The sequence below is a fragment of the Rattus norvegicus genome, chromosome 8 (genome assembly GCF_021556685.1).
Source record: "Rattus norvegicus strain SHRSP/BbbUtx chromosome 8, alternate assembly SHRSP_T2T, whole genome shotgun sequence".
NCBI classification, from domain to species: domain Eukaryota; kingdom Metazoa; phylum Chordata; class Mammalia; order Rodentia; family Muridae; genus Rattus; species Rattus norvegicus.
The window spans coordinates 115,563,242-115,582,108 of record NC_141541.1 but is presented as its reverse complement, the minus strand read 5'-3'; the positions used below and the strand labels follow the sequence as shown (position 1 = coordinate 115,582,108).

The 18,867-nt window shown below is 36.5% G+C and overlaps 1 protein-coding gene across 14 annotated transcripts in view; it reads left to right on the top strand.

Annotated features, from left to right (window-relative positions):
* The window catches only part of Dock3 (dedicator of cyto-kinesis 3), a 355,025-nt gene that overhangs the window by 75,492 nt on the left and 260,666 nt on the right, over nt 1–18,867 (top strand). For all 14 annotated transcript variants that reach the window (XM_087562345.1, XM_087562340.1, XM_087562344.1 and 11 more), the window contains 1 exon segment: nt 14,150–14,205. In XM_087562345.1, coding sequence (XP_087418471.1) covers nt 14,150–14,205 — 56 coding nt within the window.

Sequence of the window (18,867 nt, the reverse complement as noted above, 5' to 3'; positions counted from 1 at the left end):
CAAAATACTACTAGTAGAATTTTTAAAAAAGGTGCCATAGATCTTAAATATTAAGATAAATAGTATATGGTATAAGTTACAGATTTCCATTTTTTTCTAACAGTTATTAATTAATATTTCATTTTAGGTTTTAATAATTTGGTCACATATTCTAAAAGTAATGTGCAAATAGAAACTTCCTGAATTAACTGTTCTCATTTGGACCATTATGATTATTGGGTTTCTCTACATGGTCTTTGGGTGACTTCTTCTAGCTTCTTAACTGATTCCTCCAGAAAGGTGACTAATTTTTATTTTAGAATTACAAAAATTTGCTCATAGCCATACACATGTTTCTAAATTCTTTTCATTATGAGATAGTTATTTGGATTTTGTGAGAGTTATTTTGTGTTTAGTTTCTGAAATAGTTTGATAGCTAATTAAACAGGAATGTTATACTAAGCAGTGTTAGAAGTTTTTTTGTGTCCAATCAGATTTTATTATTTTTATGCAACTATAGAACTTCTGTAATTGTGTATTTTGGTAATATCAACTTTCTAGAATTTTAGGTGGCTATAGGATTTACTAGCAACAGATATTCACATCTTAAGTTTGTATTGGTATTCCCTTTCAAAGCACATTAAAAATAGTTCAGATTAGTTTTTCAATAAAGTTCACACACAGTCTGAATAAAATATTGAAGTTTGCTTATACGTTCAGTGGTTAAAACAGTATTATAAACTTTCAAGAAGTAATTTCTTGTCATCTCATAGTGATATATGTAAGAGTTATGCTTTCATTATTTTGGGGGCTAAAGTTATTTGATAAATGTAGATTTGAGTTTATTTCATTTAAAAAGGAATTATCTGAAAATTTCTCTGAATTATGTAAAGAATTCTTCATTCCTCTCAAGACTTCTAACTTTTTTGCAGTACTTGGGTTCGAATTCAGGGCCTCAGGCAGGCGAGGCAAGAACCCAGTCCCAGCCCAAGATGCTTAACTAGTGATGACTACAATCAGAGTATTAATAAGCTAGCATCTCTCCTTTAGTGGTCACATGTGAGCATCCTCGTGTGGAGGACAAAAACAACTTTGCTTCAATTTACTGGAAAATTTAGTAGAGAATTTCAAATGTTCCTGAAGTACCTATGCCATATATGACTTACAACACTAATGTGTTAACCACCAAATCCTCTCTGTTTAGATGTAGTTTGTGCATCTTTCATTTCCTTGACTTTAGTCTGTTAAAGTTGAGATGAATAGTACCCACCTATTTAATGTAAGGAGGAGACCTAAATCAACCACACCTGACCATATGCTCTCATGTAAACACTGGGAATGAAGGATTTTGAGTTAAATTGTATTAATAATTGCCTTAAAATAAAAAAAATATTTATTTTTATGTTTTGTTTTTTGCATGTGCATGTCTGTGTATTAGCATATCTGGCACCTGAGAAGGTTAGAAGAGGGCATTAAATCCCTTGAAGCTGGAGTTACAGTTATGAGCTGCCATGTATGTGCTTGGAAGTGACCCTGGTCTTTTTGGAATAGCAGCCAGTCCTCTTAACTACCGAGCTCTCTTTCCAGCCCTAATACTTACTTTTCATCAAGAAATGAATAAACAAATAATAAAAAAATAAAATTTCAGAGCAGAATTGTATATTGAATATAACTATAACTCCCAAATTTATCTCTTTCCAGTTTAAATTTGTACTTATATTGCTTATTTTGATCATTCTATGTTATCAGTAACTAAAGATAAAATAGCTAAAGTGTTTTGTCTTTTAATTGTTTTTGCTTTTGACTTTTTATGAGACAGGGTCTCATGTTGCCCTGGCTGTCCTGGAACTTGCTTTGTAGATCAGGCTGGCCTGGAACTAAGAGATTGCCTAATTCTGCCTCCTGAGTGCTAAGACAGAAGGCATGTGCCACCACACCACTAAACCTAGCTAAAAAATTAAATTTTAAACCTAATTAGACCATTTTCCCCATCTTCCCTCCAACTCCTCTCCATGTCCTTCCTGTTTCCTCAAATTCATGGTTTCTTTTTCTTTAATTATTATTATACTACATAAATATATTCATATATATATATGTAGAATTGTTTTTTGAGTAAATATTTTTTATACTCATTCCTGTCCATATTTTTTTCACTTTGAGTTTTCTGGCATTCTCAAAAAAATCCTTTTTGTGTTTATACATTTGAATTATTTAATGTTGAATAAAGTTTGAGTGAAAACTAAAGGCATTGAACATTTTTTCTTTCTTTCTCTCTCTCTTTCTTTCTTTCTTTCTTTCTTTCTTTCTTTCTTTCTTTCTTTCTTTCTTTCTTTCTTTCTTTCTTTCTTTCTTTCTTTCTTTCTTCTTTTTTTTGGAGCTGGGGACTGAACCCAGGGCCTTGTGCTTGTTAGGCAAGCATTCTACCACAGAGCTAAATCCAACCCCGGCATTGAGCATTTAATAGGCTTTTCTTCAAGCACACATTTGCTTAGATACAGTAAAAGACTGATTGAAGTGACACTATTCTGGCTGTTTCTTTAGTCATATAGAAATTGTAAGTAGTGTTTGGGGAGATGGCTTCCCATCTAAAGTGCTTATTGTGCAAGCCTGATAACCAGAATTCAGATCCCTGAACCCATGTAAAAGCCTGTGTGCAGTAGTAGTGCCCATGTCTGTAATCCTAGTATATTCCTATTGGGAGAGGGGAGGTGGAAAGAAGCATACATAGTTCTAAAAGATCAACATACACACTGGCGAACAAGAAAGTACTTGTCTTAAACAAAGTGGAAGCTGAAGACCCGATGGGGTACCTGAGGTGTCATCTGATATCTACGTGTGCTCTGTGGCACATGCATATCTACACACACATACACACACACACACACACACACACACACACGCACATACACACACACACACACACAGAGAGAGAGAGAGAGAGAGAGAGAGAGAGAGAGAGAGAGAGAGAGAGAGAGAGAGAGAGAGAGAGGTGGGATGGGGGGAGAGGAAGAGGGTTCGTGCACCAGCCAGTTGGAAATTTATCGTTCTGTGTTTTGATTGCAAGTGACCATTGATGGGTAGCTATTATAAGCCTCCGTCTTTAAAAAAGTATGTATGTAAGTACGTGTGTATGTATTTGCGTGCTTGCGCGCTCCTGTGTGTGTGTGCACGTACACACAATGGCACACATGTAGAGGTTAGAGGACAATTTGTGGAAGTTAGTACTCTCTTTCTACCACTTGGGCGAAGAGAACTCAGGTTGTCAGACCTGCTGTCAAGTGCCTTTACCCACTGAGTCATCTCTTCTGTCTTCAGCTTTTAGCAGTAGATAGTCAATGGCAGCAATTGTAGTTCCCAAAGCCTTGGGTGATAAACCATGGCTCCTAGTATCTCTTGGACATTGAGTGTCGCTCAGTGTGTACAGTAACTAGTATGTATGTATTGGGCATTGGTGTCAAGATCCTAGAGTTTGACAGTTCTCTGAAACTCCTCCAATAATCATTGCCCATAATCCGATGGCTTTGTCTCTCCGTAGCCATATCTATACTCCTACTATTCTTTGTCCTCTCAGATACCTGTTTTCCACCATTTCTGCCATTGACCTTTCTCTGGAACTCTTCAGCTCTTTAGCCACTTTCTTTCCAGTATTCTGTCTTTGTTAGCACTGCTGTGGCTGTTGCTGTTGTTGCCACTGCCATTGCTACAACTCCATTTTTCTTTTTTGCTTTTATAAGCTCAGCCTTTTTTATTTTGCAGTTCCCATTAGGAAGAAGCCTTTCATTAGGCACAATTTTGCAGCACCACAGGGGCCAGTACAAGAGGGTGTCTTCCAGGTAGTCTATTTATGTAGTCAGTAGAAGGTAACCATTCATGCAGATGAAGGATTGTTTACATTAATCACCAAGAGAAGTGCTCACTCTCTGGTATGTTATGCTGAAAATGACTGTAAAAATCTTTTGGAGTGCTGCTTTCTAAGCAAGGTATCTGGAGTGGTTACTTTTCAGCCATGCTGTGGTTGTGATGGTCCTTTGCATCTGTTGGAGTGTCCTCAGAGTGATTGTGTCTAAAGCATCTAGGCTTCTAAGAGGACAGTGTGGCCAATTGACAGTAAAGGATTTCTTGGCTGACAGTTGCTTTCTTAAGGTTCTATGTATAAAGAAGGGGCCTGTTAATCAATGGTATCAAAATATTAAGTAAAAATGTATAGCTTTTAAAGAACAAACCCAAATATTAAACAATAAGAGCAAAATAAATAAGGAAAAGAAAAAAAAACTACTATTATTACAGTTTTGGTTTCTATAGAGCATATGCTTAAGAGGGAAAACCAAAGGGCTCTCTAAGAGTTGAGATTTATTTCCATTATGTGATATCAGCTACACATTAATTATCAACAGATGCCTAGAACTACATGAGTTAGGAAAGGAGCTTTTGTATGGTAGATCTTACAAGGCATATTCAAGAAACAACAAATAATGCAAGCCAACTAACAACTTAACAGCATTGTTAAGATAATGATGGTTGGTATGATAGGAGAAGAAAGGCAGGCTTGTATTTAGAGTATTACATGCCAAAGGGCACAGATAATGAGGTGGACTTTTGGCTTTCTTGCTGGTCAGCTGAGTTCCACATGTGCCGTTGTCTTACAGTATTCTACCATTCTGTACTACAGTGAAATGCAGAAGATAGTAAAGAAGTTTATTTTGGCATATATTTTTAGAGCTTCAAGTTCACGATCAGGCATTGAGCCTTTGGTTGGCTGTATCAAATGGCATTGACCAGGGGGCATGTGGTTGAGCACTCTGTATACAATATGAACCAGAATTTCCATGGATGCTTGCCCTTAATGACCTCTCAGGAGTTTTGTTTTTTAAAGAACTCATTACTTCCCAGTAGTGCCACTCAGAACCTTCAATACATGAACTTTAGGGGATGTAAACAGTATAAGACCTCAAATTCAGTGTGTAACCAGGCTGAACTCAGATGGTTAGAAGCCCTGCATAAGTACAGTTAAACATTATTGGAATTAGTATTTTATTGTTGAGATTTCTTTAAACCTTTATTGTAAATACCCTTTCAGTGCTTTCTGTGAATCATTTTGTTGAGGTCGTTTTTCTCTGAGTAGAAATTGTATGTAGATAGAGTTCTGCTGGCCTCTGGCAGCCTTTATATCCCTGGGCATTTGACAGGGTAAGTGGCAGCAGCAGACAAGTAGGAGCACCAGTGGCTGTTTCCCTCTACTTTCATAGCCCTTGTTTAAGGTACTAGATACTAGGACTGTTAACTATATGCTGGTAAAGTATCACAACTCGTGTTCAGGCGTAACTTACAAGGCCTGAACTCTCTTATAGAGTTCTAGGAAGTTAGAATTCCTTATATAGCAATAATCCCTTGCTAATGTTACAGTTAATAAACCTAGGCATTGAGACTCAAGTTTTGCTGCATATCTCTTGGGTCCTCCTCTTATGTGGCTATGGAAGCTGTCTGCATTTCCACTGCTGCTTTGTCACCATCTCTGCGGATGTTGTTTTCTTTGTGTTATCTCGGCTCTCTCTATTAAAATTAGGCAAGAAAAACTCTTGATCCCTAATGTTGTATGTGTGTGTGCCATCACTCTTCCCTCAGAAGACATGGGTTATTAAATGAAAATTTATATGCCAGATGTGTGATACTGCCTCACAAGTTATTAGTCAGGGAGGCTCCGAAGTTTGATTTGCATTTCCCCATGGGGGAATCTATTAAGCAAGCTTTAAAATAGTAACAACAGCCAAACCACACCTGAGATGCTGAGATCCCAGAATTGGTCTTGAGGCTGTGTGCCACAGTAGTTGGATTAGTGCCAAAGTAACACTCTCTCTGGGGGAAGGGGGTGACAACTGGTTGTCACTCAGGCCATAAGGTGCGGTGCCTCAGTAATCCCAATCTGGCACTAGGACACTGGTAAATTCCTAGAAAGCAAATCTCTGTTACTCAATGAAAGCTTAGAGATACTGGTTCTGCTGCCATGGAAGGAAGCAGCAGTAACAGCACCAGCAGCAACACCAAGGCAAATCAACCCAGTAGCAAAAGTGAGAGGGGAGAGAATAAACTTTCTCTAAAATATACTTTTTTTATCTAGGATCCTACCAGAAGGTGCTACCCACAATTGGGGTGAGTCTTCCTACAATGATCAGGGTGGTTCTTCAGGTGACACTGCCTATTCAGCTGATTCTAATTTGTGGCAAATTGATATTAAAGCTAGCCATAATAATATCTACAAATATTAAACATGTTTCATATTTTTGTTGACCATTAGTTCTTCTTTTTTTGAGAAAAGGGATTTTTACTTTATACATATTTATGAGTGCTTGCTTGTATTTATGTGCACCATGTGCATGACTGGTGCCCAGGCAGGCCAGAATAAAGTATCAGATCTCCTTGATCTGAAAATTACAGTTATGAGCTGTCACATGACTGAGGAACTGAATCCAAGTTTTCTAAAAGAGCAGCCAGTGCTCTAGACTGTTGAGCGATCTCTAGGCCCTTGCTTTTCTTCTTTTGAGAGCTGTTTACTAAATTCATTTACCTATTTATTGGTTAAATTGATTGGCTTGTGGGTTTTCTTTTTGGTTCTTGAAGTATTCTAGATATTAATCTCATGAGATGAATATCTGGCAAAGATTTTTCTCCATTATGTAGGCTCTTTCTTCACTGGTAACTATTTCCATTTCTGTTTTTACTTTATTTTATTAGGTTTTTGTTTTTCTTCCTTTCTTCCTTCTTTCCTTCTTTGTTTTTCTTTTCTTTTTTCATTCATTCATTCATTCATTCATTCATTTAAAAAAGTTTCTATACAATCTTGGCTGCTCTGGAGCTTCATATATAGACCAAGCTGTCCTCAAACTCACCAAGGTCCACTTGCCTCTGCCTCCAGAGTGCTGGAATAATTAAAGGTAAGCGCCCCCACACCTGGCCATTTTCATTAGTTTTTTTTTTTTAAGGTTACTATACAAAGTAATGGTACTTCACCATAAGATCATCATACATACTTTTTTGAATATTTGATTTATTCTTTGACATTTTTTTACCCATGTAATGTATCTGATAATAACATTGCCCTTCCTCCTCTCTTGACTTCCATCTTCTTCATCTCCTCGTCTTTCTTTTTCTCTTTCTCATCTTCTTCTTTTGTTAAATAACCCATTGAGTTTAGTTACTGCCCCTTGCCTGAACATAGGTATGAGGCCACTCACCGGATCATGGGCCTCCTGTTAGCAGGCACACCGCCCCCACCCAAATATGACTCTTCCTTCTTGTAGTCACAGCCAATAGCTCTTTGACTAAAAGTGGAGCTGCAGGAGTCCTTTCACTTCTCATGCTCAAATGTTGATTAACTTGAATCTTGTATAGATCTTGTGCAGGTAACTACAACTGCTGTGGTTCATTAGTATAAGGCCCATGCCATGTTGCGAAGGCAGCATTTCATGGCACACCTCCTCATCCTCTAGCTCATACATCTTATGTGCCCCATCTTCTGCGATCTTCCCTGAATGATATTTGTGTATATGTGTTCCCCTCCACATCCTGGCATTTTTTGTCTAGCTTGGCATAAGTTATAGTTATCTAAGAAGAGGAAAGCACAATTGAGAAAATGCTTCCATAAGATTGGTTTGTAAACAAGGCTGGGGCATTTTCTTTCTTTTTTTTTTTTTTGGTTCTTTTTTTCGGAGCTGGGGACTGAACCCAGGGCCTTGCGCTTCCTAGGTAAGCGCTCTACCACTGAGCTAAATCCCCAGCCCCATGCTGGGGCATTTTCTTGATTAGCATTTGTTGAGGGAGGTTCTGTCTCTTTGTGAGTAATGCCATTTCTGGCCAGGTGGTTCTAGGATGTGTAAGAAAGTAGGATGAGTAAGCCAGTAAGCAGTGTTCTTACAGAGCTCCTCCTTCAGTTCCTGCTTCCAAGTTTCTGTCCTGCTTGAGTTCCCTGCCCTGACTTCCCTCAGTGAAGGACTATAGTCTGCAAGGTGATAGAAGCACATTTCTACTGAGTTGCTTTTTCATCATGTTGTATACAGCAGCAGTAGTAAGAGAGTGAGAGTGTGTGGGTGCTTTTATTTAGAGCAGAGCAGTCATGGCCACTTATTCTTAACAGTTATGTTAACCAGTTATGTTATATGTCTCTGTATTAACTGTTGCTCACAGCAAAAAGAAATTTCTCTGGCCAAGGTGGATAGCAGCACAAGTGTATAAACATAATTTAGGAAGCAGTTTGAGGACATGTCAGTTTCCTCTCCAGAGGCAATGGGACCTGGGAGAATAGAGCTGATAAATGAAGCAGATAAAAGTTTCATTCGGTAGCCAACTTTATTCAGAGCATCAGACAATTTATACTCTGAGGCTTAAGAAGGGTCATGTGAGTAAAGCTTACAATTACTGGTGGGCAAACCACATGTAGTCGGTAAGCTGTTTGCAGCAAAAACATGTTTTTCTAGAGAGACACATAATAAATAATGAATAATCTGAAATAAGCACACGCTTCTCCCCTATATTTGGGAGGGGCACAAAGCATAATCTAAGAACAATTTTGTGTTTTTTGAAGAAACTGAGGTCACACGACTCTTGGTTTCCTGGAGTTTTTTCACAAGTACAAGTACAAGTTTTTTCATAAATCTCTTATGAGTCCATTCTTGGATTGTGTTTTGACAATGTCAGTTTAGCAAAACATCAGTTTGGCCAAGCCCTTTGATCTCCCGAGGTTTATAGTATCAGACATGAATTCCCTCCTGTGGTATAGGCCTCATCTAATCAGAAAGTGCTTGGTTGCCTGGCAGATTGATATTTTAGCATGCAGGTCTACTGCTAGGCTTGCTGTGATTGGCTGTTATCCCTTGCATAGTACCTTCTGGCTATTAGGGAGGACATTTCAGGTCAATGCCAGTTTGATTTCTCTGTGTCCTGTACAAAAGTGTGTTCCGTCTTCAGCAATTAGGTCTTACCATCTAATTAGGGTATGTAACCAAGACCAATGACAATGACAATAGCCTGTGTTGTGTTGGGGCCTCTGTGTCGCCTCTGAACTAATAACTCATAGAAAGATGGTACTGAAAATTTCCTTTATGAATGCATGTCTTGAAGAAGCATTGAATACCCATGTTCAAAAGTTTTTCTTAAAAAATATTTTTAGATTAACGTTTAAAGTAATAGGTTTCTATAAGGCTTAATTGTAATCTTTGTTTTTGGTTATTCCACTCCCTCTTCTTTCCTCTACCTCCTCATACTTGGTTTCGTTGCTACCTTTCCCTTAATCTTTCTCTGTACCTCAACCCCAGTCCTCTCTTGTTTGTGTTACATGTATTCTATTATCCTGTTTTTCCCCATCTCCAATCTTCCCTTAAGACTTCATTTTCCTTTCTCACGATCTGCTTCTACTCTCATCACCTGTACCCCTGACACATATAGTGCATAAATAAAAATTAAAATCTAGAATCTGCATATGACAGAAAAATAGGGTATTTCTCTTTCTGGGATACTTCACTAAAATACAATTTCCATTCCATCCATTTTCTGTTTATGTCATGGTTTTATTTTTCTTTATGATTCAATAAAATTTATACATCACATTTTCATTATCCAATCATCTTTTATGGACATGTAGTTTGGTTCTTTTTTCTTGTTAAGGTGAATAGTGCATCAGTAAACACAGATGAGACTCATAAGTGTCTCTGTAGTCGGACTTAACCATTTGTATATAAGAGTCCAACCGTACGTTAGGTTCATGTGAGTTTTTGGAAAGATCTACATGCTGATTTTCATAGTGACTGCACGAGTTTGCAGTCCTGTGAGCAGTAAATGCAGGTTCCTATTTTCCGTTGTCCTCATCTGCATTTGCTGCCTCTTGCTTATGATAACTTTTCTCTAACTGGGATAAGGTGAGAATTTTAATTTGTATTTTCCTACTGCATAGAGCTGTAAATCACTTTTCAAATATTTGTCAGCTATATGTTTTTCTTTTGAGAACTGTCTTTTTGGTTCATCAATCCATTTATTGATCAGAAGGACTTAGTCTTTAGTGTTTACTTTTTGCTGTTTTCTTTAAAAATATGTATCTAGTTATTAAATAAGTTTCTTATTTGAGATAATAGCAAGCAAAGATTTCTCCTGTTTTATAGCCAGTCTCTTCACTCTGTGGATAGTTTTACTTGTTGTGAAGATGCCTTTTGATTTCATTTAATTCCACTTGTCAATTCATTTATTTCCCACTCTTGTCCTTTACAGAATTAAAAAAAAAACATATACTGAAGTGATTTCCATAGATTTTTCAGCAGTTTTAGCCTTTGAGGTTTTAGAATAAATATTTTTTGGTTTTGAATATATATAAACATACACACATATGCAGGACAAGAGAGACAGGTTTAACTTCACTCTTATGTATATAAGATACCTGGTTTTCCAATACCCATTTGTATCTCCCACCTCTTGACTCCACCTTACGCTTTTGACACCTTTGTCAAATCTAAGGTGCCCATAGCTGTGTCAGTTTTTTTCTGTATTTTCTTTTTTATTTCTTTGGTCCACATGTCTGTGTGTCAGTACAGTGTCTGTGTCATTTTGGTGAATTTGACATCACTTATTGTGAAATTTAGGGATGCTGTGGCCTTTTGAGATCAAGGTAGTTCTCTATAGTGTAGGATTTTTGTTGCTAGTTCAATGAGGACTGTCATATTTTGATGGGTATTACATTGACTCTTTAGAATTTTTTTTCTTTTTTTCGGAGCTAGGGACCGAACCCAGGGCCTTGCGCTTGCTAGGCAAGCACTCTACCACTGAGCTAAATCCCCAACCCCTCTTTAGAATTTTTTTAAGGAATATTTTTTCACTGTATTAAGTATGAAATGTCTTTATTTTCTAGTTGCTTTATCAATATCATTCTTCAGTGTTTAAAAATTTCATTGTAGAATTTTTAAAAAAAAATCTCCCAATGAGGCTTATTTTTAGCTTAAAAAGATTTATCTTATAATTTATGTTTATTTATGTGTATACATATGTGCCAGTGCTTAGAGAATGTAGGAGAGGGCAGCAGATTCCCTGGAGCTCAAGATATAGAAGGTTGTTAGCCTCTTGACCTGAGGACAGAGGACCAAACTCCATTCTTCTGCAAGACTTCTCTACCTCTTTTAAAAAACATTGAAGATGAATTATTTTTCCTGATTTCTTTTTTGGCCACTTTGTTACTGGTATGTGGAAAAGCTACTGATTTTTTTATGGTACTTTTTGAATTCTGCTGCTTTGCCAAAAGTATTTGTCAGATTTAAGAGTTTTCTGGTGTCCATACTATCCTTTAAGTATAAGATTATGTCATCTGCAAATGGAAATGATTTAACCTCTTCCTGCCTATTTTATCTCTTTTTTTTTCTTATTGCACTAAACTAAAGTTCTGAGCACTAAATATTAGGAGTGAATCGCTTTGTGTCACTTCATATTTTGGAGGAAATAGTCTTAGTTTCTCCATTTAATATACTATTAGCTTATAGGTTTATCACATGTAGCCCGTATTATATTGAGGTATGTTCTGGTCTTGTCTTGGTTTCTTATTTTATCAAGAAATGACGGATTTTTGTCAAAATGCTTTGATGTATCTACTGAGATGATAATTTTATTTCTGTCCTTAAGTCTTTTGGAATAGTGTATTACATTTATTACTTTGCATATGCTGACCCAATCATGCATCTACAAGATGAAGCCAGCTTGATGGGGATAAAACATTGTAATGTGATCTTAAATTTGCAGTGTGAATATTTTGTTGAGAATTTAAAAATCTATGTTCATTAAAGAAGCTAGGCTGTAGTTTTTGTTGTATTATCTAGTTTTGGTATTCATAGTACTGATTTCATAGGAGTTTAGTAGTGTACCTTCCCTTTGTATTTTGTCAAACAGAAGTATTCCTTCAATATTTGGTAGCAATGAATCCTTTTGGTCTTGGAATTTTCTATATGAAAGTTGTAATTACTGCTTCATTCTTATTGCCTCTTATGAATCTGTTTAAATTGTTTATACTTTAAATTTTGTAAAGACTACAGCTGTTTAGAAATTTAATTATTTCTTCTGGATATTCCTTCTTTTGGAGTATAAATTTTTGAAATATTTTCTCATAATCTTGTGAATTTCATTGAAGTCTATAGTAAACCCTTTTCATATCTAATTTATTAATAGCAGCTGTATCTTTTGTTTAGCTTGGCCAAAATGGTTTTTATGTATTTTCATTTAGCCTATATTCATTAATTTTTGCACTGATATATATCTATATCTCTCTATATGTACATACATATATAATATATACATTATTTCTTGAGGTTTGGCGCATTTAGGTTTGGCTTCTTGTTTCTCCTCATCTTTGAGGTATATCATTAAGTTATTTATTTGAGAATTTACTGAATTTTTTTTCAGTGTAAGCGCTTGCAAATATGATTTCCTCTTAGGAGTGCTTTGCTGCATTCCAAAGGTTCTGGGATGTTGTGCTATCTCATTTTAATTTGACTCTAGAAAATTTTTAATTGCTTCCTTGATTTTTTTTTTGTGTTGAGTCAAGTTTGTTGTCCAAGTATGTGTATAATTTCTCTTGCTGTTGATTTCTAGCTTTATTCCACTATAATCTGACAAAATACAAGGAATTATTTTTATTATTTTTGTATTTGATAAGACATTTTTTTCTCTTAAAGTCTTTGTTCTTTATTCCTGTATCAAGAAATCAACAAGTTGTGTTTTCCCAAGTAGTGATTTAGATAGAGAGGTTAAGAAGCACCAGTAAATTTTACAAACAGTAACATTTGGTGACCTCTTTAAATGCAATTTAATTACACTATAAGCTAAGTATAATAATAATTTAATGCACTAAGCTAAGTATACACAAAACCTGCATATTTTGAATTATAAAAGTGGTTTGTTTACTTGATAGAAACCATATGCATAACCAAGTATGCATTTCTACAATGAATGTCCTTACAAATATGTCAAACACTACTCCAAATACTCATCCTGACATCAGCTTCATAAGCGCTGCCATTCCTGCACTGAAAACATTTGTTTTTAGCTTTAATACTACTAAGGAAGATGAGGTCTGCCAAATCTTAGCAAATATGTTGTAAGCACCAAAAGTTTTTAAAGATTCCTCTCAATACAGAAAAATTAATATAAAACTTTTAAGTTTCTTTAAAAACACTTTTTTGTTGTTGTTGTTTGATTTTTGTTTTTTGGTGGTAGTGGGGGTTGTTTAATGGGGAATTTAGTGAAGAAGGATGAGTAACTTTTCAGAAAAATAACAACCCTGCTCTTTAGAAAATAATATTAAAGTAAATGCTTTACTAAGAAACATAAACCAGGTACTGTCTTTAATAATTCCTCAGGCCATTGTTGTCTTAACACTGCAGAATACATAGAGCACAGGTCTCAACTTTCTTGAAGCCAAAAGGATATTTATACTCCTCATGTTATACACCCACGGTATACAGCTTGTCACACACAGTTCTAGCTAACACATAGACTACTTTATCCTACAGATGCAAGTACATGGTTTGTAGTACTTTAACTTGTATATAGTCATCAAAACACAGAAAGCAATTCCACTATGGTCAGATAAGGCAGGCAGTTAAGGATCAAGTTAAGAATCTAAAACAAGAGACCTTTTCATTCCATACCTAGCTGACAGGATATTACTGTAGAAACCATAGTTACAGTGTATGGTTTCCACGGAAAAATCATAGGATTTTAGAATTTACAAAAGGTGTCAAAACCTATAGTTGGCTCTGTTACAAGCTTTTCTAGCCCATTTCAATTTCTAGCCCAATTCATAGTAAATAAGTCTTTAATTGTAGCAAAACTTGGTGGGGCCTTTTGAATAAAGAAGAAAATATCTTCAGCTTGCACTCAGCCTTGGCTTCTAAGTACCATTGCCTTGTGAGTATTTTCAGTGACCGACTCTTACAAGGATCTCCTTTTTTTAATTTGTTTTTTATCCTGAGGATACAGTTTAGTTTCACGTGGTCATAAAATCCCAACCTAATACTCTGCGTTTAATTGTATTCTTGATGTACAAAGTGGTTGTTTTAATAGACTATCGACTGCATTTCAATTCTCATTTAATATATATGAGATGTTAATCACAATTTATATTTTATTAACTGGAATTTTTGTTTTACAGGGGCTCTTTCCTGCGAATTATATTCATTTGAAAAAGGCGATTGTCAGTAACAGGGGGTGAGTAATTAGCCTAAGTTAATTAATTTGTAATTATTAGAGATTTCAGAGGAAGTCTGACTTGGTCCATAGTTTCAAATACATTATTGACAAGTTTTAAAAAATATGCCTTTATTATTACATAGAATTCTGAGCTCTGTTTTTAAAGCCATATTCTGAATAAATACCTCTAACTATAAATTTTGTCAAAGCAACTAACTATATACATGTAGTGTTTTTATAAGTACATTAGGAACAGCTTTGAGATTAATCATTTATAGACTAAGTATTAGAGATAAATTTGTCAATTCACTATTACATGGCAAAGTAAAGGAATCTTGTAAAATCTTTCATTTATAAGTAGAGATTAAAAAATATTTTAAAGGTATACATTATGGGTAGAAAACATGTATACAAAATGGATACATTAAAGCACACATTTGACAAACAAAAATAAATCTTCATTTTGTTTTTGAGACAGCCTCCCTGTGTAGCCCTCATTGATCTGGAACTTGTATGTAAACCAGATTAATCTCAAACTCAGAAACTTACCTGCCTCTACCTCCAGAGGGCTAGAATTAAAGGCACACACCACCACAATTTAGTGTTTTTATAGGATTTCTGAATGTACAAATGAGTGGTCTCTGATTCCTGTGCCTAACTTAGACTCTTTCTTTTCTGTTTGTATTGTCAAAATCTGATGTGTTTTTTTATCTTTACGTTATTTCATTATATTTTATTTTATTCTTATGCCTTAAAAGCCTGTTTATGTTTTAATGAAAGGTAGAACATAGAGGGTATAGCTCTGGATGGGTGGGGAGGTGGGGAGAAACTGGGAGGAGTGGAGGAAGGGGAAACTAATCAGCATATGTGAGTAAAAAAATTATTTTTAATAAATCAAATTTAAAATAGAACATTTAAAAAGACATTTATCCAACAACACAATAACAAGAAAAATGGAAGCAATCTCACAGAAAAGAGATGAGAAATAAATATACCAGATTCTAACATTTGTTGTTTTACATGTTGAGAGTGCTTTTTAAGGTATTTGTTGTGTCCTACTTTATAGTTACTTTACTTTTCAAAATTTATTTTAAAATGTAAAATATAAGATCCTGTCTGTAAGTACACCATAACATCAGTAATAGTGTCAGGCCTTGGAGCCTCCCCTTGAGATGGATCCCCATTTGGGCCGGTCACTGGACCTCCTTTCCCTCAGTCTCTTCTCCATTTTTGTCCCTGCAGTTCATTTAGACAGAAACAATTCTGAGTCAGAGTTTTTGACTGTGGGATGGCAACTGCATCTATCCCTACACTTGATGCCCTGTCTTTTTAAGGAGGTGGACTCTACAAGTCCCTACAATGCCCACGGTTGGGCATTTCATCTAAGGTCCGTCCCTTTGAGTCCTGAGAGTCTCTCACCTCCTAGGTCTCTGGTACATTATAGAGGGTCCCCCCACCCACCATCCTCCAAGGGGGTACATATTTTCATTCATTCTACTGGCCCTCAGGGTTTCTCTCCTGTCCCCCTCAATACCTGATCCTGTTCCCCCTCTCCCTTCCCCCTCCCTCTGTCACCCCACTCCCATGATTGCTTTCTTCTCCCTCCTAAGTGGGATTGAAGTATCCTCATTTGGGCCCTTTTGCTTTTTAGCTTTCTTGAGTTCTGTGGATTGTATCCTAGGAATTCTGTACTTTTTTGGCTAATATCCACTTATTAGTGAGTACATACTATGCATGTCCTTTGGGTCTGAGTTACTTCACTCAGGATGATATTTTCTAGTGAGGATGCTTCACTCCCTCTTTGGAGGAAGAAGAAAACACTTATGGGGGCTCTTCTTCTTCCTTCTTTCCCTTCTCCTCCTCTGCTTCTGCTTCCTCCTCCTTATCCTCCTTATCCTCTTCTTCCTCCTCCTCCTGCTTCCTTCTCTTCTTTTCTTCTTCTCTTCCTGCTCCTCCTCCTCCTCCTCCTTCTGCTTCTTCTTCTGCTTCTGCTTCTCCTACTTTTCCTCCTTCTTCTTCTCCTTCTTTTTGGTTTTTCAAGACAGGGTTTCTTAAGGTAGCCTGGAACTCACATAAATCTGCCTGCTTTTGTCTCCTGAGTGCTGGGATTAAAGATGTACGCCATATGCCATTCCTGCCTGACCCTTTCTTCTTAATTGAAACTTTCAACTGAGAGGTGTGTGTGTGTGTGTGTGTGTGTGTGTGTGTGTGTGTGTGTGTGTGTGTGTGTGTTTTAACAGAAGAAAAAGCATACAGATTTATTTTATGTACCCAAGAACATCATGGAAGAAATGAATATCCAAGGCAGCAGTGAGAATTAAGAACTCATTATACTATTTTAATAGAGGAAAGAAAGGGCAGAGAGGCACTTCTGGAATTATAAATGGTTTTTGTTAGGGGAGCATGGGGGTGGGGAGAGACATATATAAAAGCACAGATGACATCTGAAAAGTAAGTAGGCTTTGAGCATAGTTGGGAAACCTGATAGTTTACAGAAATGTTTATTGGGTGTGTTGTGTGAGCTTTGCCTGGTCTCTTACAATGCATCAATTTTAAGTTGAAACTTTAGTTTTTGAAACGTTATTTTTTACTAAATGGTTGGGTTTTTGTTTGGAGTTTTTAAAAGCAATCATTGTGTATCAAAACTGCTGAGTATTATAATTTCTTATTTTATATGTAACTTGTGGAATTATATAAATAGGATGTAACAAATTTATCAGAATAGAAATATATTTAGGCTGTGGAGATGACGTAGTGGGTAAAAATACTGATTATACAGACATGAAGACCTGAGTTTAAATACTCAGAATCCATGTCAGATCTGAATAGATAGCATCAGCATATAAAATTCCAGTGCCTCTTTAGGCAGATGAGAGATGGAGACAGGAGGATCACTGGAAGCCTGTGGGTCTGTGGCCCAGGTGATGCCATTTCTTGTGGGAAAGGTAAAAAATCTGGTAGTTGTTCAGTCCACAAGACTGGGTATCTCACTGGGTGGTGGTGATGCTAAGTGCACGTCTTTTATCCCAACACTTGGGAGGCAGAAGTAGGAGAATTTCTGGTCTATATAGTCTAGCCTGGTCTCTGTATCAAGTTCCAAGATAGCCAGAACTACACATAGAAATGTTATCTCAGAAAAAAACAAAACAATCAATTAAACAAACAAAAGACTGGAGACCTAGTGGTGGAGACCTGTCAAATTCCTAGAGACCTGCTACTGGTCTTCAGTCTGTGTTAGGAAGTCTGTCTACTTCCTAAAGAAGTAGACTCTGAACCGAGCAAAGGATACCAGAGCAAGTAGATAGTGCACTTGCCAGCAAGAGTGAGGGCAAGCAAGCAAAAATTAAAAGCTTCCTCCTTCCATGTCCGTTTATGTAAGCTGCCACTAGAAACTGGCAGATTTAGGATGAATCTTCCTATCTCAAATGATCCAGTCAAGAAAATCTTTCAGATGCAGGCCCAGCTACTTGGGTTTTAGTTGATTGAAGATATAGTCGAGTTAGCAACCAAGATAGTCATCACACAGCTAGAAAATATCAGAGACTTGTATCAAACATGAAGGGGAAGTTGAAGACTGACACTCCAGGTTGTCTTCACAACCTAATCTCCACATGTGTACTAAGTTATACACTTGCCTGCATTCACAGGTATGAGTGGACACACACAAAATGCACATATTGTATACACACAAAGGACATACTGTATGTGTGTGTATTTGTTAGTGGTAGAGAAATTTAGCTGAGTGTTTTTATTATTTTGAACTTTTCATTTTCAAGATTTCTGTTTCTTTCCTTGTTTGAGACCTCAATGTCTCTCTTGAATTTTTCATATCTTCTACTGTGCTGTGTCATTCAGTTATTTTCCTGTATTGTGATGGATAGGTAGGACAGGTGTTAGCCATAGATCATTGTCTAAGATACAATTCCTATTTAATTAAGGTATCCAGTTGTACAGTACAAAATTGAGCCTGTAATTTATTACAATGGGCCTTTTGGATCAAGTCTGCTTTATTTCTGTTGTTAAATATCACCAAAAGCTTAATTTAAAAGTTTATATGCGAGGATTGACCTAGTGAGTAAGAGTGCTTGCTAAACAGAATGAAGACTTGAGGTCAAATCCCCAGTATCCAGTGAAAATCCTGTGTGATTGTGTGATTCTGCCCCCACTCTGTGCTGCAGTGGAGAGAGATAGTGGGGTGCTTGTTTGGGTTTGCTGGCTGTCAGCCTAACTACAGATTTCTTGAGAGGCTCCATTTCAAAGGATAAGGCAGAGAGTGAAAGCAGGACACTTAACAACCTCCTTTAGCCTCCACCCTCTGTTGGACACCCCAAACATGTGGAAATATGCTATGTACTTACACTATACATACACTTGTAAAATAAATGAAAATTTATTTTGAGTATCTGGAGTTCGTTGTCTTCCTTTTCAGTGTCTTTCTGTTGTCTGGAAAAGATAGTACTACAAGTCTGTAGTAATTCCTGGCCTTAAAGAATAACTAAGTTGTATTTATGCTCTGTCCTTCTTTAAGTTGTATGTTTACAGATCTTATGTGACTGACTGAGAACTGCAATGTGCTCAAGCTTTCTGGCCTTGTCTTTACTTTTTTGTATTTCTCTAATATCTATGTCTGATTAATAGCCAGTTTTGCTTAATGGAAAGCCACAGTACAGCTTCTGTCTA